The sequence below is a fragment of the Scyliorhinus torazame genome, chromosome 30 (genome assembly GCF_047496885.1).
Source record: "Scyliorhinus torazame isolate Kashiwa2021f chromosome 30, sScyTor2.1, whole genome shotgun sequence".
NCBI classification, from domain to species: domain Eukaryota; kingdom Metazoa; phylum Chordata; class Chondrichthyes; order Carcharhiniformes; family Scyliorhinidae; genus Scyliorhinus; species Scyliorhinus torazame.
Genome location: NC_092736.1, coordinates 11441402 through 11462985, shown reverse-complemented (window position 1 = coordinate 11462985; position 21584 = coordinate 11441402). Strand labels below are relative to the sequence as shown.

The 21584-nt window shown below is 48.5% G+C and overlaps 1 protein-coding gene across 2 annotated transcripts in view; it reads right to left on the bottom strand.

Annotated features, from left to right (window-relative positions):
• Nucleotides 1-18891, bottom strand: part of terb2 (telomere repeat binding bouquet formation protein 2) — a 28628-nt gene extending 9737 nt beyond the window's left edge. For both annotated transcript variants that reach the window (XM_072492815.1, XM_072492816.1), the window contains exons 1-3: nt 18844-18891; nt 15119-15208; nt 5422-5503 (exon numbers count right to left, since the gene is read on the bottom strand). In XM_072492815.1, coding sequence (XP_072348916.1) covers nt 5422-5503; nt 15119-15182 — 146 coding nt within the window. In that variant the 5' untranslated portion in view covers nt 15183-15208; nt 18844-18891. The remainder of the gene's footprint in view (nt 1-5421; nt 5504-15118; nt 15209-18843) is intronic.
• Nucleotides 18892-21584: the final 2693 nt, after the last annotated feature.

The window sequence follows — 21584 nt, the reverse complement described above, 5'->3', positions numbered from 1 at the left end:
GATCTCCCCTTTCTTTCTTTTCCCTGGAAAGCTCCCGAGGGCATCCATAAGCCAGGCCCTCAGCTCCAGCCCCAATGACACCTCAGATGAGGGACCAGGGGACACCACAACAGGCATGTCACAGAGCTCAACCACAACATCCACCAGCACAGAGAGACACACCTCGGTGGGACCTAGTTCTAGAGCAGCCTCGGGTTTACAATATGGTGTGCACAGTACACAATCTGTTCCTCAGCAGTCAGAGTGGGCCATCCGAGGTTGCCAGCAGTCGGAGGACTGCTGGTGGCCACGATTCTGCCAAAGTCAGAGTTAGATGATGAGCCTCGGGACTCTTCTCCAGTTGCTGGAGATGCAGCGACAATCAAGGGAACATCTGGAAGAGTTTTCAGCTGCATTCCTCAGGTTGCAACAGATGATGGGGGAGTTGGTCCGTCTTCAGCCTGAGCTGATGTTCATGTCAAGGAAACAAGGTCAACATTGGCAGGTTGGCAGCCACCATGGAGATTTTGGTCCAGGCCATCAGCCTTGCACTGCTGCAGGATCAGAACTCCAATGCTGCAGCATCCATCAGTGGACACATTGGGCGGAAGTTGTCGATCTCACTCCAGCTGCCATTTCATTCCGAGGAATCAGATCAGCCAAGGTCCTCAGGGACCCATCAGGAGGGGTAGAATCAGCAGCTGGTCACCCCGGGGATATCCAGCTTGGTGATTCCAGGACTCTTTGGCCGATCCAAAATCCCTTTTCCTGTGACCCCATTACCTCCAACTCCACAGGCCAAGGAGAGTGCACCTGCCCCACAGCAGGACACCCAAAGCAGGCCAGGGCCCTCCGGAGGATGTGCACTAAATCTATCGCAAACCAAAGGGAATAGCATTCAGCAGGCTGCCTCCACCTCCGCTTTGGATGTCAATATGTAGAAGTAGGATTAGAAAAGTTGAAAAGATTTACCAAGTACCTTGGTACAAGTACCTTGTTTTGCCTATTATGTATTTTCTTTTATTTCCTTTTCTTTTCATGTACTTTGAGCTGCTCGCAGAAAAATACTTCTCACTGTACCTCGGTACACAAATAAACAAATCCAATCCAAGATTTAGGAGCATTACAGTGGCATAACATGTGTACAATGGAATTGTACCTGTTGTGTATGCCTCCTTCTTATGAGCTGTGTTGCTATGAGACCTTGGTCCCTACCCTCACTCACCGCAGATGGGTTTACAGTGTGCTTACATATCACCAGTGTGTGGCCCTTTGCCAGATCATTCTCCATATCACTGATGCCTCCACCTTACCGTTACATCTTCTTGTGCAACGAACCTCGTTCACATGCTTGGAAGGGTCGTATCATGTTTATTCTTGACTGTGTAAGGTTGAGGCAGAGGTGTTCTCTTATCTTGTCTGCATTCTTGAAAGGTGAAGGTTTAGTGGTCAAGGAGATATGTGTTCACGCATGAAGGAGTCTGATATATTGTGCTACATCACATGCTCTCTGTCCCTCAGCAGGATTTTCATGCCATGAGCCCATACTCCGAGTTCATGTGTGCTGCTGTCAGCCTATCGCATTTTCCACTTTGAGTGCATATCTGTTAAGCTCACCAATAAGTGGGGGCACCTTGCCACCTTGAGTTGCCGAAGCTCGGCTCCTCTCAGCCAGGTTATTGAACTGGCGCACATCCAACTTCAGCCTCTCTCACACTGCAGCTATGTATCTTGTGGATGCAAGGCTCTCGTCGCAAACTCAAGGTGAGGCACTGTGCCTCCCCTCACCTGAGACCTGCCGAGGTCAATGATGCTAGTTAGAAATAGTAATTTCTGGTGGCAAATAGAGGCTTTGAGCATGCTCTGGAATTGCACATGGTTGCTTTAGACAATGCGGAGGGGAGCAACGGGATAGGAGCAAGGATGTACTGAAACTGAAATGTGCTCTTTATTAGCAATATTGCCTGTTCGCCATGAGGGTACGATGTTCCTGTTAAAGAGACATTTTAATATGTGGCAGGCAAGTGTTTTACATCATCATGTGCAGATAATTCTCAGTCACATTAACCTGAAGATAAATGCGCCCCAGGATCCCTAACTGAGAATACCGGATGTCAGTGTGGTTTGGAAGAATGGACCACAGACGGCTGAGTTATGTCTAAATGGATCAGAGGAGCAGAACGTCATTGGTTGTCTTGTCCCAAGCGTGGCTTATCTGATTCACCATTGATGTCACATAGAGTACATAGTTCTCTTGCTTGAGATGGATCTCCTTGAGGAGCTTTGTCACATTGAAGGCACACAGCTACGAGACCAGTGAGGATAGATCGACAGCTCCTAGTTTTTGTAGGGTGCCCTTGTGACTGATATGCTGTAGGTACACTTTGAAGAGTCAGCACCTTCTGGTTTCCGATGCCGGGACGCCATTCTCTAGTTGGAACTTCACCTCAGTAAGGGCAAATGCTGCTGAGGGTTCATCATCTTTCAAAGGATCAGGACAACATTCATGTCATGGCCTCTTCCCCTGCAGCCCATGATTTCCTCGAACCCATCACTCGTATCCCTTCTCATCGGAGGAGACATGCGGCTTCGCCATCTCGTCATCTATCACAAGTCCTCGCCCCTTTGCAGCTCCAGGTTATGCAGCGTGCAGTAAGCCACAATGATCTGAGGGATCCTCTGGGGAATGTACTGGAGTGCTCAGTCAGATCTGCCTGGGCATCAGAATTGAATCTTTGGAATGCCTGTGGTCTGCTGGCCAATGCTTGGCTAACAGCATGAGCCTCGTTGGACATTCTCCCTGCAGGGGTCTGAGGCCGTCGCATGGGTGTCATCAGCAAACTCCTTTGCGGGTACCTTTTGTCACCGAGAACCCAGACCTGATCCTGTGTGGTCCCTTGATGATATGCGGAATCTATGATCTACTCAAAGATGTATGCGTCATTGATTTTTCTGGCTATCTGGCGTAAACCTGCATGATCAATTTCGTTTGGTTGCAGACCATGTGAAAATTGAGTGAGCAGTTACCGTTCCAGTTTATATATTGGGAGAGCCTGGTGCCAGTGAGCTTTTACAGGCACGCGTTGATAGCACCTTGTGCTTGTGGGAATCCGGTAATCTCATTAAAGCCTTGGGCTCTGGCGCCCTGGTTTGACTGACCTATCAAAACTGAAGTAATTGTGGGCCTTGCCAAAAGTGGCACCTATATCCTCATGAATGCATTTGGGCATGGACGCCCTGCAGAGATCTCCAGTGGAGCTCTGAAAGGCGCCACTGACAGAGATTCAGAGTGACCATTACTTTCAGAACCGATGGCTTTCAAAGCCCACCCAGTCCCCGTGGCACCAATTCCTGGAGAATGTGCCAAATGTCAGTCAGCACATTCTTGGACATGCGGAAGACATGCGAGTTCTGTAGACTCTGGGTTTTGGGAGCCACCTATGCATGTCTCTTGAGCCTCATCCCATGTCTGGAGGAGGCCCTGCTAGCCCATGGACTTGAGGCTATTGGTCCTCTCTTTGATGATCCAGGCGCCACCGTCGCAACCTTCATCATTTTCTCTCTTGCCTGTAGGCAACAATACAGGCAGCGATAAATCCAGGCTCCATCTTCCTGATGGTCTCTTCTCTGCAGTATCAATGAGAATCATTCAAATGTCAGTCTTAGCCCTGAAGGGTCTCTTTCTCTCAATGACTCGTCAGTGAATGTAGGTTGAAGAACTTTGTACCCATGTGGGAGAGCACTCACCCCTGAAATGATGGCCAGTGAGGAGTGTGTTTAAAAGCCTGCCCCCTACCAACCCCACCACCACCCTCCCCACTATCCTGAACATGACCAAATGCTGTGAGATTGCTTTGGAGAGGCACTTGGATTCAGCACAGGCACTGGGAGCCTCATTCAATGTATCCTAACAGTATAGGTTTGGGAATAAGCATGAGGATAAATGTTTATTCAGGAGATGATATTATTTGAGGAGGGGGAGAGGGCGCGACTTCTCTTCAATGAACCATCCAGCACCAGCTTTCTAACAGGCTTCTGGAACTCATCCATCTAGTTGCTCTGTAGTTCGTTATGACTCGTGGGAATTTCGATTCTGCGAATAAGGGGTTAAAAGAAAAAGATTGATTAGAGCCACTCTGAAGGATTATTCTCGCATGAATGGGCATCATTGCTTCGCTTTCCTCATTCCTTGCACTGTGATTGAAAGGTCCCTAAAATGCTTCAATTGTGCTTCTCATTTGGGAATTCAGTTCAGTTGGGTTCCACTTTATCTACCACCGCCTCCTCCCCACCCCACCCCCACCCAAACCCCAGTGCACGCAGCTGCACTCCACTCCACCCGTTCAGCTCTTAACATTTTAAACTTGTGTACCGTACCATCACAGAAGGTTAGAGGATGGTGGTGCTGAACTATCACTGCCCCTCCCATTGTTCTGGAGCTTAGGTTTCCCACCCTCACAGAATTCTTCAATCCACCCGCTGTATTCCTTGGTCCCGTCATGTTTCTGGTGCATAATATCCGCCTGCTCGCCCCGAACATTTTGAAATGGATGTGCCCATGCCCCTTGGGGACCTCACTCATCCCCATTTTCAGACCACTTACACTGTTCGCATGTACTGCACCCCCTCACCCAACCCGCCTCTCCAGTCATGTGCTTGAGTGCAGCTTTCCCCACTCATAACCTGCAGTACTGGACATGAAAAGCCTGCCCTGCCTTATCGCTGGTCTAGTATGTACAGACCTTCCTGTGACAACTCTCTCAAAGCCTGTGAAGCTTGGTGTTGATTCCTGTGAGTGCTGCACGATGCAAGGTAGGTCAACCAATATTGAAATTTGGAGCAGAGTGCAGGTCGCCAGGTGCACACCATTGTGAAACATGTTCTTCTAATTGCACGTTGACGTGCCCGGATGATCACCGCGGGGGGTGAGGAGACATTACAATGATATGCAAAAATGATGTTCCAATGTGTCGTAGCAGGAAAGGCGGCCTGGCCATTGATTACTTCACCATAAAACCAATTTTTGGCCTTCTCTCTCTCGAGTTTCCACTCCCACCAGTGTGAGCCTTGGGCTTGCTGCACCTTCCTGCAATAGATCTCAGTGGCAACATCTTCAATAATAATAATCGCTTATTGCCACAAGTAGGCTTCAATGAAGTTACTGTGAAAAGCCCCTAATCGCCACATTCCGGTGCCAGTTCAGGAAGGCCTGTACGGGAATTGAACCGGCGCTGCTGGCGTTGTTCTGCATTACAAACGGGCTGTTTAGCCCATTGTGCTAAACCAGCCTACTGTGCTAAATTCAGCTTGAATTGCTACTGTTTAGTTATTTTCTAGAGGCCTTCACTAATACTTCATTATTTTTTTTAACAGTGTAACTAATAATCTGCAATATTTAACATTTAAAAAAATGCAAAATATGCAATTTTTATGGTATCGTACCTCTGTGTATCAGGATGAGCAGCATCATTGCTAAATAAGAAATCAGCTGAAGACCAGTTTGTAATCATCCCACCTTCAGTGACTGCAGGAACAAATACAGAAGCCATGTATTAAAAACAACAAATGTATGTGAATATATTTTACTCCAGTCACTGCAGCAAATGCAAACTCTTCATCCAACAACACTTGAAATGTGCTCAAAGCTTATTTGTGTAATACAAACTCACAGCTATTAAGGTAAATGCCTCAACCACTACAGGCTTTCCAATTAACTAAATTACAGTTTTGTGTTTTTTTTAAGCAACAGTCTGACCATTTAAAGACTATAGCCCAATTTGCACAGTAAATTTCTAATTTCTGATTACAGTATTTTGCACTAGTAAAACATGAAACCACGGAGCAAACTTTGTACTGGTCCAGGAATATAAGAAATCGGAGCAAAACTAGGTCATTCAGGCCCTCGAGCCTGCTCCAACCTTCAATATCATGGCTGAACTTCTACATCAACTCCAATTTCCTTCTCTATTTCCATACCCTTTGATTCCCCTAGTGCCCAGAAAACCTGAATATAATCAATGATTGAGCATCTGGAGTAGAGAATTTCAAAGATTCAGTCCTTCGAGTGAAGACATTTCTCCTCGCCTAAGCTCTAAATGATGGACTCCTTATTATACCACTACTGCAGCACAAGAGACCATTCAGCCCACATCGACTTTCTACAAGAGCAACTCATCCAATTACCACTTCCCGCTCCACATACCCGCACAAAATTTTCCTTTTCTTTTTTTTTTTTAAATATACTTTATTCAAATTTTTCGGTCAAACAAAGACAGTACAAAATTTTCCCTTTTGCAACTTTAAAACAATATAAATAATAATGATGACCATTTTTTAAAAGAATAAATAATATATTAACTAGACGGCAACTGCCAGCAACAAAAAATAAAAACTAGCCAATATCCAAAATAATAAAGTCACAAAAACCAATATAAATAACTCATATACAAACACCTGTACAAAACCCCTGAGGGCCCGGATGGGCCCCCCCTCCCCCCTCCCCCCCTCCCCCTGGGTTGCTGCTGCTACCTTTCCCATTTCCCTTATCGTTCTGCGAGATAGTCGAGGAGCGGTTGCCACCGCCTGGTGAACCCTTGAGCCGAACCTCTTAGTGCGTATTTTATCCGCTCCAGTTTTATAAACTCCGCCATGTCATTTATCCAGGCCTCCACGCCTGGGGGTTTAGCTTCTTTCCACATAAGTAATATCCTTCGCCGGGCTACTAGGGACGCAAAGGCTAAAATATCAGCCCCTCTCGCCTCCTGCACTCCCGGCTCGTCCGCAACCCCAAATATCGCCAACCCCCAGCCTGGCTCGACCCGGACCCCCACCACCCTTGAAAGCACATTCGCCACCCCCACCCAGAACCCATGCAGTACCGGGCATGACCAAAACATGTGGGTGTGGTTCGCTGGGCTTCCCGCGCATCTCCCGCACCTATCCTCCACTCCAAAAAATCTACTTAACCTTGCTCCAGTCATGTGCGCCCTATGTAGAACCTTGAATTGTATCAGGCTGAGCCTGGCGCATGAGGATGAAGAGTTTACCCTACTTAAGGCATCTGCCCACAGCCCCTCCTCAATCTCTTCCCCTAGCTCCTCTTCCCATTTTCCCTTCAGCTCCTCCACCATCATCTCCCCCTCGTCTCTCATTTCTCTGTATATATCTGACACCCTACCATCCCCCACCCATGCCCCCGAAATCACTCTGTCCTGAATCTCTTGCGCCGGGAGCCGCGGAAATTCCCTCACCTGTTGCCTCACAAAAGCCCTCAGTTGTATATATCGAAATGCATTCCCCGGTGGCAACCCATATTTTTCTGTCCGTGCTCCCAGACTCGCAAACGTCCCGCCTAGGAACAAATCCTTCAATTTCACAATCCCTGCTCTCTGCCAAGCTTTAAATCCCCCATCTATCTTCCCCGGGACGAACCTGTGGTTGTTCCTTATCGGGGACCTCACCGAGGCACCCGTCACTCCCTTATGCCGTCTCCACTGCCCCCAAATTTTCAGCGTTGCCACCACCACTGGACTTGTGGTGTATTTCTTCGGGGAGAACGGTAAAGGCGCCGTCGCTAATGCTTTTAGGCTGGTTCCCCTACAGGACACCATCTCTAGTCTTTTCCACGCCGCTCCCTCCCCTTCCCCCATCCACTTGCATACCATTGATATGTTGGTGGCCCAATAATAGTCAGTTAAACTCGGCAGTGCCAGTCCCCCCCCTATCCCTACTACACTGCAGGAACCCCCTCTTCACTCTTGGGGTCTTCCCAGCCCACACAAAACTCATAATGCTCTTATCCACTTTCTTGAAAAAGGCCTTTGTAATCATCACAGGGAGGCACTGGAACACAAAAAGAAACCGCGGAAGGACCACCATTTTAACCGCCTGCACCCTACCCGCCAGTGACAGGGGCACCATGTCCCATCTCCTAAAGTCCTCTTCCATCTGCTCCACCAATCTTACTAAATTAAGCTTATGCAAGGTTCCCCAGTTCCTGGCCATCTGGATCCCTAGGTACCGAAAATCCCTTGTTACTCTCCTCAACGGCAAATCATCTATTCCACTGCCCTGTTCCCCAGGGTGCATCACAAACAGCTCACTCTTCCCCATATTCAATTTATATCCTGAAAATTCCCCAAACTCCCTGAGTGTCTGCATTATCTCGGGCATCCCCTCCACTGGGTCCGCGACATACAACAACAAATCATCCGCGTATAGTGACACCCGGTGCTCTTCTCCTCCCCTAAGTACTCCCCTCCACTTCCTAGAGCCCCTCAGCGCTATGGCCAGTGGCTCAATTGCCAACGCAAACAGTAACGGGGACAGAGGACATCCCTGTCTTGTCCCTCTGTATAGACGGAAGTGGTCAGATCTCTGCCTATTTGTAATCACACTTGCCACCGGAGCCCTGTATAGAAGCTGAACCCATCGAATAAACCCCTCTCCAAATCCAAATCTCCTCAACACTTCCCACAGGTAATCCCACTCCACTCTATCAAATGCTTTCTCTGCATCCATCGCCACCACTATCTCCGCCTCCCCCTCCGGCGGGGGCATCATCATCACACCCAACAGACTCCGTATGTTAGTGTTCAATTGTCTCCCCTTAACAAACCCCGTTTGATTCTCGTGAACCACCCCCGGGACACAATCCTCCATCCTCGTCGCCATCACCTTGGCCAGAAGCTTGGCATCTACATTCAGGAGGGAGATAGGCCTGTAAGACCCGCACTGCAGCGGGTCTTTGTCCCTTTTCAAGAGCAGCGATATTGTCGGGGGCAACGTCCTCCTTTCCTTGGCCTCATTAAAGGTTCTTGTCAGAAGCGGGGCCAGCAGGTCCACGTATTTCCTATAAAATTCCACCGGGAACCCATCCGGTCCCGGGGCCTTCCCTGCCTGCATGCTCCCAATCCCTTTTACCACCTCCTCCACCTCAATCTGTACTCCCAGTCCTGTCCTCTCCTGCTCCTCAACCTTCGGGAATTCCAACTGGTCTAGGAAGTGCATCATTCCCTCCTTCCCTTCCGGGGACTGAGCCTTATACAGCCTCTCAAAAAATGCCTTAAACACCCCGTTCACCCTCTCCGCTCCCCGTTCCATCTCACCCTCCTCGTCCCTAACCCCTCCAATCTCCCTCGCCGCCCCCCTCTTCCTCAGTTGTTGGGCCAGTAACCGGCTCGCCTTCTCTCCGTACTCATACTGCACTCCCTGTGCCTTCCTCCATTGTGCCTCCGCCTTGCCCGTGGTCAACAAATCAAATTCCGTGTGCAACCTTCGTCTTTCCCTGTATAGTCCTTCATCCGGGGCCACCGCATACTGCCTATCCACCCTCAAAATTTCTCTCAACAATCTCTCCCTCTCTTTGCTCTCTTGTTTCCCCTTATGGGCCCTTATGGAAATCAGTTCCCCTCTGACCACCGCCTTCAGTGCTTCCCAGACCACTCCCACCTGAACCTCTCCATCGTCATTAATCTCCAGATACCTTTCGATACATCTCCTTACCCTTACACACACACCCTCGTCCGCCAACAATCCCATATCTAATCTCCACAGTGGGTGCTGTTCCTTTTCCTCTCCTACTTCCAGATCTACCCAATGTGGGGCATGGTCCGAAATGGCTATAGCCGAGTACTCCGTCCCGGCCACCTTCGGGATCAGCGCCCTTCCCAGGACAAAGAAGTCTATCCGAGAATACACCTTGTGGAAATGGGAGAAGAAGGAGAACTCTTTACTCTTAGGCCTAGTAAATCTCCAGGGATCCACTCCTCCCATCTGCTCCATGTAGTCCTTGAGCACCTTGGCCGCTGCCGGCCTCCTCCCGGTCCTAGACCTGGACCGGTCCAGCCCCGGATCCAGCACCGTGTTGAAGTCTCCCCCCATTACCAACTTTCCCGCCTCCAGGTCCGGGATACGCCCCAGCATACGCTTCATGAAGTTGGCATCATCCCAGTTCGGGGCATATACGTTCACCAGAACCACCGCCTCACCTTCCAATCTGCCACTCACCATCACGTATCTACCCCCACTGTCCGCCACTATGGTCCACGCCTCAAACAATACCCGTTTCCCCACTAATATTGCCACCCCTCTATTTTTCGCATCCAAGCCCGAGTGAAATACCTGTCCCACCCATCCTTTTCGTAATCTGACCTGATCCGCCAGTTTCAGATACGTCTCCTGCAGCATGACCACATCTGCCTTTAATTTCTTTAGGTGCGCAAGTACCCTTGCCCTCTTAATCGGCCCATTCAGCCCTCTCACGTTCCACGTGATCAACCGGGTTGGGGGGCTCTTTACCCCCCCCCCCCCCTTGTCGACTAGCCATCCCCTTTTTTAGACCAGCTCCTCACCCGGTTCCCACGCACCCACTTGTCCCCCCAACGGTGTCCTCCCGTCCCGACCATCCCATCCCGTAGCAGCTCCCCCTTCCCCTTAACAGCAGCAACCCAGTTACCACCCCCCCCCTCCCCCCCCCCCGGCTAGATCTCCCTCTAGCGTGATTGCTCCCCCCATGTTGCTTCCAGAAGTCAGCAAAATCTGGCTGACCTCGGCTTCCCCCGTTTATCCTCAGCCTCCCATTGTGTAAGGCTCCCTCCTTCCTGCGCCCCCTTTTCCCACCACAATTACCATAGCGCGGGAGCAAAGCCCGCGCTTCCCACTCGGCCCCGCTCCTAATGGCGCAGCTCCCTCTCTCCTTCCCCCTCTCCTTCCCCACCGGCGCCCACAGTTCACCATACCCCCCCCCCCCCCCATCGAGGGGAAAGAGAAAATTTTCCCCCCCCTTCCAATTCCCAGTCCCACGCAATCACACCACTACTTTATTACAAAAGTTCTTTCTCTCTCCAGTCTAGTCCAGCTTCTCCTCTTCAATGAATGTCCACGCCTCTTCTGCCGTCTCGAAGTAGTGGTGTTTCCCTTGATGTGTAACCCACAGTCTCGCCGGCTGCAGCATACCAAATTTAACTTTCTTTCTATGGAGCACCGCCTTGGCCCGATTGAAACTCGCCCTCCTTCTCGCCACCTCCGCACTCCAATCCTGGTACACGCGGATCACCGCGTTCTCCCACCTGCAGCTCCCTGTCTTTTTCGCCCATCTCAGGACCATCTCCCTGTCTTTATAGCGGTGAAACCTCACCACTATAGCTCGAGGTATTTCTCCCGCCTTTGGCCTTCTCGCAAGGACTCGATATGCTCCCTCCACTTCCAAGGGGCCCGTCGGGGCCTCCGGTCCCATTAAGGAATGAAGCATCGTGCTCACATATGCCCCGACGTCCTCTCCCTCTGCACCTTCGGGAAGACCCAAAACTCTTAGGTTCTTCCTCCTCGAGCTATTTTCCAGGGCTTCCAGCCTCTCCATACACCTCTTATGCAGTGCCTCGTGTGTCTCTGTCTTCACCACCAGGCCCTGTATTTCGTCCTCATTTTCGGCAGCCTTTGCTTTCACGCCACAAAGCTCCAATTCTTGGGTCTTCTGTGCCTCCTTTAGCCCCTCAATCGCTTGCAGCATCGGGGCCAGCACCTCCTTCTTTAGCTCCTCAACACATCTCCGAAGGAACTCTTGCTGTTCTGGGCCCCATACCAAACGGCCTCCCTCCGCCGCCATCTTGCTTCGTGCTTCCCTTCCTTGCCGCTGCTCCAGAGGATCCTCTGCAATCCGGCCACTATTATCTCCTTTCTCCATGTACATCCGGGGGGATTCCCTTCTGTTTCACCGCACAATGGGTTTAGCCGTCAAAAATTGCCGTTGGGGCTCCCAATAAGAGCCCAAAAGTCCGTTCAAACGGGAGGTGCCGAAACGTGCGACCTAGCTGGTCATCGCCGCACCCGGAAGTCAATTTTCCTTTTCAATTTATTATCCAATTCTAATTGAACCTGCCACTTTCAGGCAGTGAGTCCAACTTTCCATATCCTAATCACTCGCTGCGTAGGATAATGTTTCCCCTTTGTCATTTACCTTAACTCTGTGTCTCCTGGTTCTCCACCCTTCAGTTTATGGGTACAGTTTCTCCCCGTGTACTCTGCCTAAAGCCAACAACATCTGCACTGGCTCAGCCACTTTCATCGGAAGGACGATGGCCACATACCCAAAGACCATGGCCGGTATTTTCCGCTCCCGATCACATCGGGCAGGTCTGGCGACAGAGCGGAAAATATTGCAAGAACAGCCAAATCGTATTTTGTGTCAACGTAAACGTGAGATGCGATTCTCCTCCCACGTCAATGCCACATTTCTCGACGTTGAACATTAGGAACTTCATCTGAATTCATTAACACATCATTATCAGGCTCCTACGCCTGAATCATCCCTCCATGTCAGAAAATCCATTCATGTCGGCGTGACGGCAGTGACACCCAAATGGTCTCCCAAGACATGCACTTGGCGAGCAGACCTGCCAGGGGAACTCAGGTAGGCGCTTCACTCAGGGGGGAGGGAGTCATTCCCGGGCAACGCCAGTGGCAATGTTCAGGGGGTTGTGGGGGTTCCAGGGTGAACTCCTTTGTGTTGGAGCGGCCTTAGAAAAGGGTGCCCATGGGGCAGCACGGTGGCACAATGGTTAGCATTGCTGCCTCACGGCACCGAGGTCCCAGATTCTATCCTGGCTCTGGGTCACTGTCCGTGTGGAGTTTACACATTCTCCCCGTGTTTGCGTGGGTTTCGCCCCCACAACCCTAAGATGTGCTGGGTAGGTGGATTGGTCCCACTAAATTGCCCCTTAATTGTAAAAAAATTGGGTACTCTAAATTTCTTAAAATAAAAAAAAAGGGTGCCCAATCCTCGAGAGACTAAGCTGCTGGTAGGGCGGACGAATCAGAGGCTGGCCCGCCAACGATATATGCTCCCTTGCGATTATTTTTTCCCAAATGTGGGACTATATGGCAGGGAAAGACGCCATTGCTGTCAGCGGCTTCAACGCCATCTTTCCCGCCCGCTATAAGCCTTTGCCGATTTACGGGAAAATTTCACCCCTTATGTATAGTGAATTGGCCACTGGGTCACAATCTCCTGGACGTCCGTGCTTCCATGACAAGGACACATGTAAGTAAGATTATGAAGATGAAGATGGCATACATTTGATACTGACACCTGGGAGACACTCGCTAACAGCTGTGATCTCTGGAGGCTGACTGTGTGGAAGAGCATCGGAAGAGGTGAGCAGAAACAAGAGGTGCAGCTGGCTGAGAAGCTAGAGCCACAGAAAATAGAGACGAATGAATTATGCAACTTCTCAGCCCACTGTCTCCCTCTGCTGCAAAAGTAGCAGAGATTACCGTGCCAGAGTGGATGTCCTGAGCCACACCAGGCAATGCTCAACACTGGCATAACCCATTGTCCAGCTAGAGAGAAGGCTCTCTTGGCTATGTCTAAATCCCTTTAGGATTTCAAACACTTCTTTCAAATCACTTCAGGAGCAGGCCCACTTCTCCAGCCTATCCATGTAACTGAATTCCCTCATCCCTGGAACCATTCTCGTAAATATTTTCCGCACCCTCTCCCGTGCCATCACATCCTTCCTGAAGGGCGATATCCAGAATTGGGCACAATACTCCAGTCGGGGCCAAACCATTGGTTTTATTTCAAAGAGCTGGCACAGGCATGATAAGCTGCACAGATTTCTGGTGTGCTCTAAGATGATATGCTATTTTCCATTATGTTTAATAAATTCTGATATGACATAAGAAAGTAATTAAGATTTTATAAAAATTGTGCACATAGCATGTCCACCCTCTTCATCGTACACTTAAATTAACTAAGAAAAAACAACCTTCAGACTACATTTGTTGACGTCATCAATTCCAGCAGTTTATTAGAAGTGATAGCTATTTTTTTGGTATTGTGCCTTCTTTCCCAAAACAAAATTCTGTCATAACTTTTAAACAATATAAAAGAGTAACTTGCAAAATAGCACAGCTTTTCCAGTTTCTTTTCACAAACAAAATCACGACTAATGCAGCATACGATGAATATTTCAATTGAGGAAACTGGACAATTCGCCAGTATTTCACCAAAGCTACTAAGCAATTAGAGGCAAGCATCCATTAAAAGATTGTCCTCACTAATGGTTATAAAACTCCAAGCTATTGATCTTCTACAATTGGAAGAGAATTGCTAACATCATGGATTTGATCAGTCTTCCACTTTTGACAGCTGACAATAAACATATATTGCAACTTACATACTGAATCCAAAATAAAATGAACCTTTCTTTGCTCAGATGTGGATATTAATGCTATCAGCATGGAAGTCGCTGGTTTTTGTAATTTGTAGTTCAGAGACATATCCATTGTAACTGCATACTTAGTGTGCCAGAAATGAAAGCTTATGCTCAACTTATGAGAGCTTATGCCAAATATATATATATTAAGGGGTAATTATCATAGATTATCATAGAATTTACAGTGCAGAAGGAGGCCATTCGGCCCATCGAGTCTGCACCGGCTCTTGGAAAGAGCACCCTACCCAAGGTCAACACCTCCACCCTATCCCCATAACCCAGTAACCCCACCCAATACTAAGGGCAATTTTGGACACTAAGGGCAATTTATCATGGCCAATCCACCTAACCTGCACATCTTTGGACTGTGGGAGGAAACCGGAGCACCGGGAGGAAACCCACGCACACACGGGGAGGATGTGCAGACTCCACACGGATAGTGACCCGGGGCCGGGATCGAACCCGGGTCCTCGGTGCCATGAGGCAGCCGTGCTAACCAGTGCGCCACCGTGCTGCCCCAAAAATATATATTTCAACATGTATTTACATGCATTATAAATATGTAATCAATTCTTGCATATTGCTGTTATCCTACATTTCATGTTACCGAAATCATGATGTTTGTGAACAATATTCCAAATACGGCTGACAGTTCATCCCAAAATCTGCCCCACCATTTGCCCATTATGAGAGACTTATGTTCATTACTGTTGTGATACAGGTACTCACATATTTACCTGTAAAGCGTACTTTTATTTGAATTTTTCCAAATTGCATTACAGCCAAAAATGGTAAATTATCCTCAGGTAAGTAGATCGTAGTAAGCTGATCATCCAACGTGAAAGAAAAGTTCCAAATCTAGATATACCAGAAGCTAATCAAATAAAAATAAATCTCAAAGAAAAAGTACACTACATACATACCCCAAAAATCACAGATGTCCCTGCTTACACTTTTAGAAAACCAGGCTTTTTTGTTCTTGTGCATTTTAATTTGAAGGCTCTAACTTGTCACTGAAACAAAGGAAAAAGGAAGCTTTCAATATTTTACAAAGCAAAAAACCATAAGTGTTGCAAAATTATGCACAATGATGAAAAGCTAAAATCTCTTCACTCCTTCAATCCAATTCACAAAACAGAGATAATTCATAAACTGGTGTAATGTATAGTGGAATAATTGTCACATTGGATCTCAAGGCTTTACTCTCTTATGTCACTTAAGTACATACTATTAAACCCTCTGGGCCAGGCATAAATGAATCTTCATATTCAGTATGTATACAAATGAAGCCAACAATACTAATAGGTCTTGATAAATTCTAATTTAGAATTTATCCATCGATCAGATTAACTGAACTTCCTCAAAGCTGCAGGTAATGAAGGATAAACCAGATATGACTGGAAAATGTAATCCCTTTTAAACACACAAAATGAATGTGGTCAAATACACGCACTTTGCTCAGAACCCAAGCTCATGTCTGTGGATTTCTCCTCAGAATCCCTCCAGATGATCATCACGAGTTTCCAAACTCCATTCCCAAAAAACATGCTTTAAAATCTCCTCTAATAATAATGCTTTCCCTTAGTGGGTTGTAGTCTGAACTCCAGTCCAGATTTTACAAATTACTCTTTAAAAAAAATAAAGCTTCCGCCTCACTTTTAACTGTGAATCCAGTCCACGATTTTGCATCAACCATTTTAGGATTTCTTTGTCTTGACTGCTGTGCAAACTCCTTAGTCGCTTTAATTCTCGATCCCCAGATTATTAAAACGGCATCAGACATTTGATTTCTCTTTGAAGACTGCTGTCCCACTTTAAATCTGGTTACTGCAATTGTCCCTTTAACTCAGAGCACTCCCTAGTTATCTGGACTGTAACATTTACTTTAGAAAGTCTGCCCCTTTGCAGCTCCCGCCCTGTCCAGTCATTCTTCTGGCAGAGTTGAGAGATGTTCACTCCCCAATTGCCATCAAACTAGCTAAACTAGAACTTAAAAGCTTCTTCACCTTAAAAGGCCCCAGTTGCTATGCATCACCATATATTTCTACTGGACTTATCCTTCATGCCTTAGCTGTCTCTTGCAGTACTGAGGGAATGCTGCACCGCTGATGGGGCCATCTTTTGATAAATCTTTTGTTGTTAAATCCAATCTATGCTGGTGTCTTAGATGGATGTAAATGATCCCATGGCACAATTTCAAAGAGGAAAGAACTTAACCCATGTCTTGTTCAGTATTTATCCCTCATTCAATATGATAAACACAAATTATCTCTGGTCATTATCACATTGTTGCCTGTGGGATCTTGCTGTGTGCAAACTGGCTACTGTGTTTCCTGTATTACAACAGTAAATACACTTCAAAAATGTACTTTATTGGTGGTAAAACAGGGTTTTTCAAAGTGCGGATTGCGACCTACGGGTGGGTTGCAGGAAGGTATCGGGAGGGTCACAGGGCGATAGGTCACGCTGTTCTCGCGGTGTCCCGATCGCAGAAGCGCCTGTCATAACCTCCATGAGGACCACAGAGAAACCATCATTGATCTCCCGGTGGGACTCGTGGAGTACGAGTTTCCCAAGTAGGGGCCAACCACCTGAACTTACATAAAAAACTGGCCCAAAATAGGATCTTGTGTGGTAATCCCAGCGAAGATTGTACTTTTGCAGTGCTTTGCAAATAGTGTAAATAAATCTATGTTCATTTACCACCAGCCTCCTGAGTCATTAAAGCGCCCAACAGCTGCTACCTGTTTTTATATTAAGAATGGCAGTCACTGCTGCCTTTTAAATGCAAATAATTGAGGTTGTGTGGTCCTCCAGCCAGAGGTGGCAGCAGAGAACAGGTCACCTGCCCTGCACGCAGACAACTTCAAGCACCCTCCAAGTATGTGCTTTTTGCACCAAATCACGGAGCAGTGTTGCTTCCATTTTCCCAGCTGCTGGCAAGTAAGGCAAATTAACTATGAAGATGAATGGTTTTCTTAAAATTAAGAGAGGGCCAGAGACTCAAATAGACAGTATACCTACATGACAGGATCTCACAACATAAACTGCCAGAGAGAACAGCGCAGGAGAGTCCAGGGAGGGACAGAGCAGTGCTAGCTCAGTAGAGCTCCAGGGCCTCTGGTTAACAGCCTACAGAGAAGAAGCTTAATTCGAGAACAAAGCAATATAAAGATGATTTCTTGAGGTGTGGTTTTGTGAATTGTGCCAGTGCAAGTAAGGATGCAAAGCCCACATGTGTTATATGCAGGGATGTACTGGCAAATGAACTGTTTCAGATTTGAAAAAAGAAGTGGTGGGTGAAAAGGTCCTTTTGAGGTCGAGGCCCCCAGAGTCAGTTATTAACTTAGAGCTGACTCCAAATTAAAAGACTCTGGTGCTGTAAGTGACCTTTGATACATTAAAAACATGCCAAAAGCCCATGAGGTTGTCAGCATTCTGGTGTAACATCCCGCAGTGCTTAGAAAAACACTCATTTTGTTGCTATTGCCCTTCACGAAGGCCTACATGTGTGAGGTTGGATTTTCTGTTTTCACAAAGGTGGAGGCGGCACGATGGAACTGGCTGAAGTCTGCACCTGACATACGCATTGTCCTCTCCTCCCGTGAACCCGATTCAGGTGAGATCGTGGGGAGCAAGAAGGCTGCTTTCACATTTGTTTTTATTCGTTCATGGGACGTGGGCATTGCTGGCTGTGCCATCATTTATTGCCCATCCCTAATTGCCCTTGGGGGCAGTTAAGAGTCAACCACATTGCTGTGGGTCTGCGGTCACATGTAGGTCAGACCGGGTAAGGACGGCAGATTTCCTTCCCTAAAGGACATTAGTGAAGAAGATGGGTTTTTTCAAAAATCGACGATGATTTCATGGTCATCGCCAGTTTTTTTTTATTGAATCCAAATTTCACCATCTGCAGTGGCGGGATTTGTACCTGGGACCCCAGAGCAGTACTGTGAATGCCTGGATTACTAGTCCAGTGGCAATACCACTACGCCAATACCTCCCCAAAAGTTAAGCGAAGGTTGCGTATTCCGCGACCGTCAGCCGGTTGGCAAAAGTGGGTCCCGGGAAAGGCAATTGGCAAAACCGATGCTGTAACCACTGTGGGATATGCTGCAGTTGTGAAAGGTACAGTAGAAATGTATGTGCTCCCCCCCCCCCCCCCCCCCCCAATTTATGCTTTAGACACCACAAGACCCTCATCTATATTTTTTTCAAGTAATCGAATGATTTGCAGAAGAAAACGAAAGACGAATGCACTTGGGAAGAAAGCAAAAGTATGGATGGAAATAAATTATGGATTGCAATAATGTGGCTAACCACAGCGGCAATCAATAAATAAATAACAGGAGCAGCAACCTCTTCGCTCCCCCCCCCCCAAAAAAAAAAACTGCTAATTGGACGTGGAACATTTAAAAAAGATGCTGTAAACATTCATCAGATGGATGATCATCTATCTGTGCAGAGACAGGCCGCGCCAGACAGAGGTTGTCCACTCAACACTCAGAAGGCTCGCCTTAAATTGCGCAGCCCCTTTATTTTTCTTCTGAACCGTCCCTTACACGTTCGCAATGTTTTTCTTCCACACCAACCCCCCGCCCCCGCCCCCGCCCCGCCGTCGCCTTAAACCAAACCGGATTTTGACTACCGGCGCTGCCGCTGCTGCAACAAAATGGCGGACGGCGAGCTTTCTTCTTCCCGCCTATCCCCGGCCCCGCGCAGGAGCCCCAGGCTGCCTCGAGACGCACGTGATCCCGCGCGCGCAGGCGCAGATGGCCCTGGCTTTCCCGAGAGCCACGTGATTCCCCGCGCGCAAGCGAATTCCCACGCCACGTGCAGCAGCAATTGGTCCGGAAAGCCCGCGCACGCGCGAATTCAAGGCCCGCCCCCCCCCCACCTTGACCATTGCCTATATTCATCATCCAGTTCCTTGACAAAACTATGCCTGACCACCTAATACCCCTTTTCAATGCCTCTCCCCCCTCTTCCAACTCGCCCACTCGACAAACACATGCACAGACAACATGGAGGGAAATGGTCCTGGAGAGGGAAGAAAATAATGATAAAATAAAAGGATAAAGGATCTCTGATTCAGTAGGGATGGTTTCCTGTTAAAGTCTCTCAGGAGTTCAAGCTTTCACTTCTTCCTTCTATGCTTGGGCTGGTTTTCTCTGGCAAGGCTATCTACTTTCTTTGTAGATTCAAAATCATTTCGAGTATATAGTGAAGATGTGCCAGGCACCTTTGGCACAAGAAAGCAATTCTTTACTTTCGCAGCGAGAGAGAGAGAGAATTGCCTCTCCTTTCAAGGTCTAATCACTTCTGCTCAGCTCTCTCAAAAGCATCATGCAGGAACCAATCACTGACTGTTGTCAGGCAGAACACTGTCCCTGGCCAACCCACAGGTTGCCAGCCAGTCAATCGAACCGACTTCCTCCAAAGCTTGTTCTTAAGATTTGCCCCGAGCTGACGAGTCTGATTTCTCCTCTCCAAAACCTGGAACACGCTGTCCTGACAAGCAGGCTGCTTCAGCCTGGGTCCATTGCTTAAAGGCACATTCTCATTTTGGGTCCAGGCACCAAAAATAATAAAAAATGGGAACAAAGGGAAATCAAAAGGAAGGACTCGAACAAGAAGCAATTCAGAGAGGTCATAGAGATAGCCAAAAATGTGAGTAAGTGTTTTACAAGAAAGCTTTTGAAATTGGATTCATGTTACAAGGATGAGGCGTTTAGGAAAGGAATTCTAGTCAGATACCTCCGCTGTTGGAATAGTAGGGCAGCGTGAGAAAGTGAAACAATCCAGCTGTGGTGGAAATTATATAGTTGTTGAAGCCTCTTGTATTAATGAGTAAATGTTTACTTGTGTAGATTTAAGATTTGAATTCGGATGTTCGAAGTATATGGGATTCAGCACAGATAGGTGAATGGTGGGAGGGTCAATATCAAACACCACAGAAATTTGATTATTTGCCCCTGAGTTGGTGGAGTGTACCTCATATTGTCTGGTTCAGTAGTTTTAAGATAGATGCTTGACCAAGGATGATTTATTTATCAATATTTAGAAATGGACACTAAGTAAATAGCAAAATTTTACGGGTAAAATATTCACACTGTGGTAGTATGTATTAGGGGTCATGTGGGACTGGAAGCCCTAATGTCATTGGCTGACAGATCCCGGGTCCTGGTTGGCCGTTGACCTCTAGCTCCGCCCTGAAGGCGGAGTATAAGAAGCCGGAGTCCTCCCCCGCAGGCCATTCTACTATCGAGCTGCGGGGGAACAGACACGCTTAATAAAGCCTCATCGACTTCACTCTATTCGTCTCACGGAGTCTTTGTGCGCTACAATTTATTAAGCGTGCCTAAAAAGGACTATGGAGCTCAGGATCATCCCGGAATGCCTGAGGATCAGCCCCCACGCAGTGAACGCGGCAGCAGCCTTCAAGCACTGGCAGACTTGTTTCGAGGCCTACCTCAGAACGGCCACCAGCCGGGTCACAGAAGACCAAAAACTACAGGTCCTGCGCTCGAGGGTGAGCATGGAGATTTTCTCCCTCATCGAAGACGCGGAGGATTTCCAGAAGGCGTTCGCAGCACTGAAAAGTCTCTATGTTCGCCCAGTTAACCAAATCTACGCTCGCTACCAGCTCGCGACGAGACGGCAAGGTCCCAGAGAATCGATGGACGAATTCTACGCCACGCTGCTGATTTTGGGACGAGCCTGCAGCTGCCCTTCGGTGAACGCAAATGAATACACGGACATGTTAATGCGCGATGCTTTTGTGGCAGGTATGAATTCCTCCCAAATCCGCCAAAGACTTCTAGAAAGAGAGTCGCTAGGACTCTCAGAGGCCCGGGCCCTAGCAGCCTCCCTAGACGTGGCCGCGCGTAATACCCGCGCCTACGGCCCCGACCGCGCGGCAGGCCATTGGGCCCCGTACGTACCCGTCGCGACAAACCCACCCCCCCCCCGGACACCCCACACGCTTGCGCGGTCCAAACGCCAAGTCGCACCGGGGGCGTCCGCTGTTATTTCTGCGGCCAGGCGAAACACCCCCGGCAGCGCTGCCCGGCCCGTGCAGCAATCTGCAAGAGCTGCGGGAAAAAGGGCCATTTCACGGTTGTGTGCCGGTCCCGCGAGGTCGCCACTGTCCCGGGAGAACAGGGAGCCCTGCAAGCCGTTTACGCTCCCCAACCCCCCCAGCGCCCCATGTACGACCCGCAGGCGCAGCCGCTCTGGGTCCCGACCACCGCGGTCCCGGGAGAACAGGGAGCCCTGCACGCCGCTTACGCTCCCCAACCCCCCCCCCCCCCCCCCCGTCCCCACGTATGACCCGCCGGCGCTTCCACTTTGGGTCCCGACCACCGCTCTCGCCGGAGAAGAGGGAGT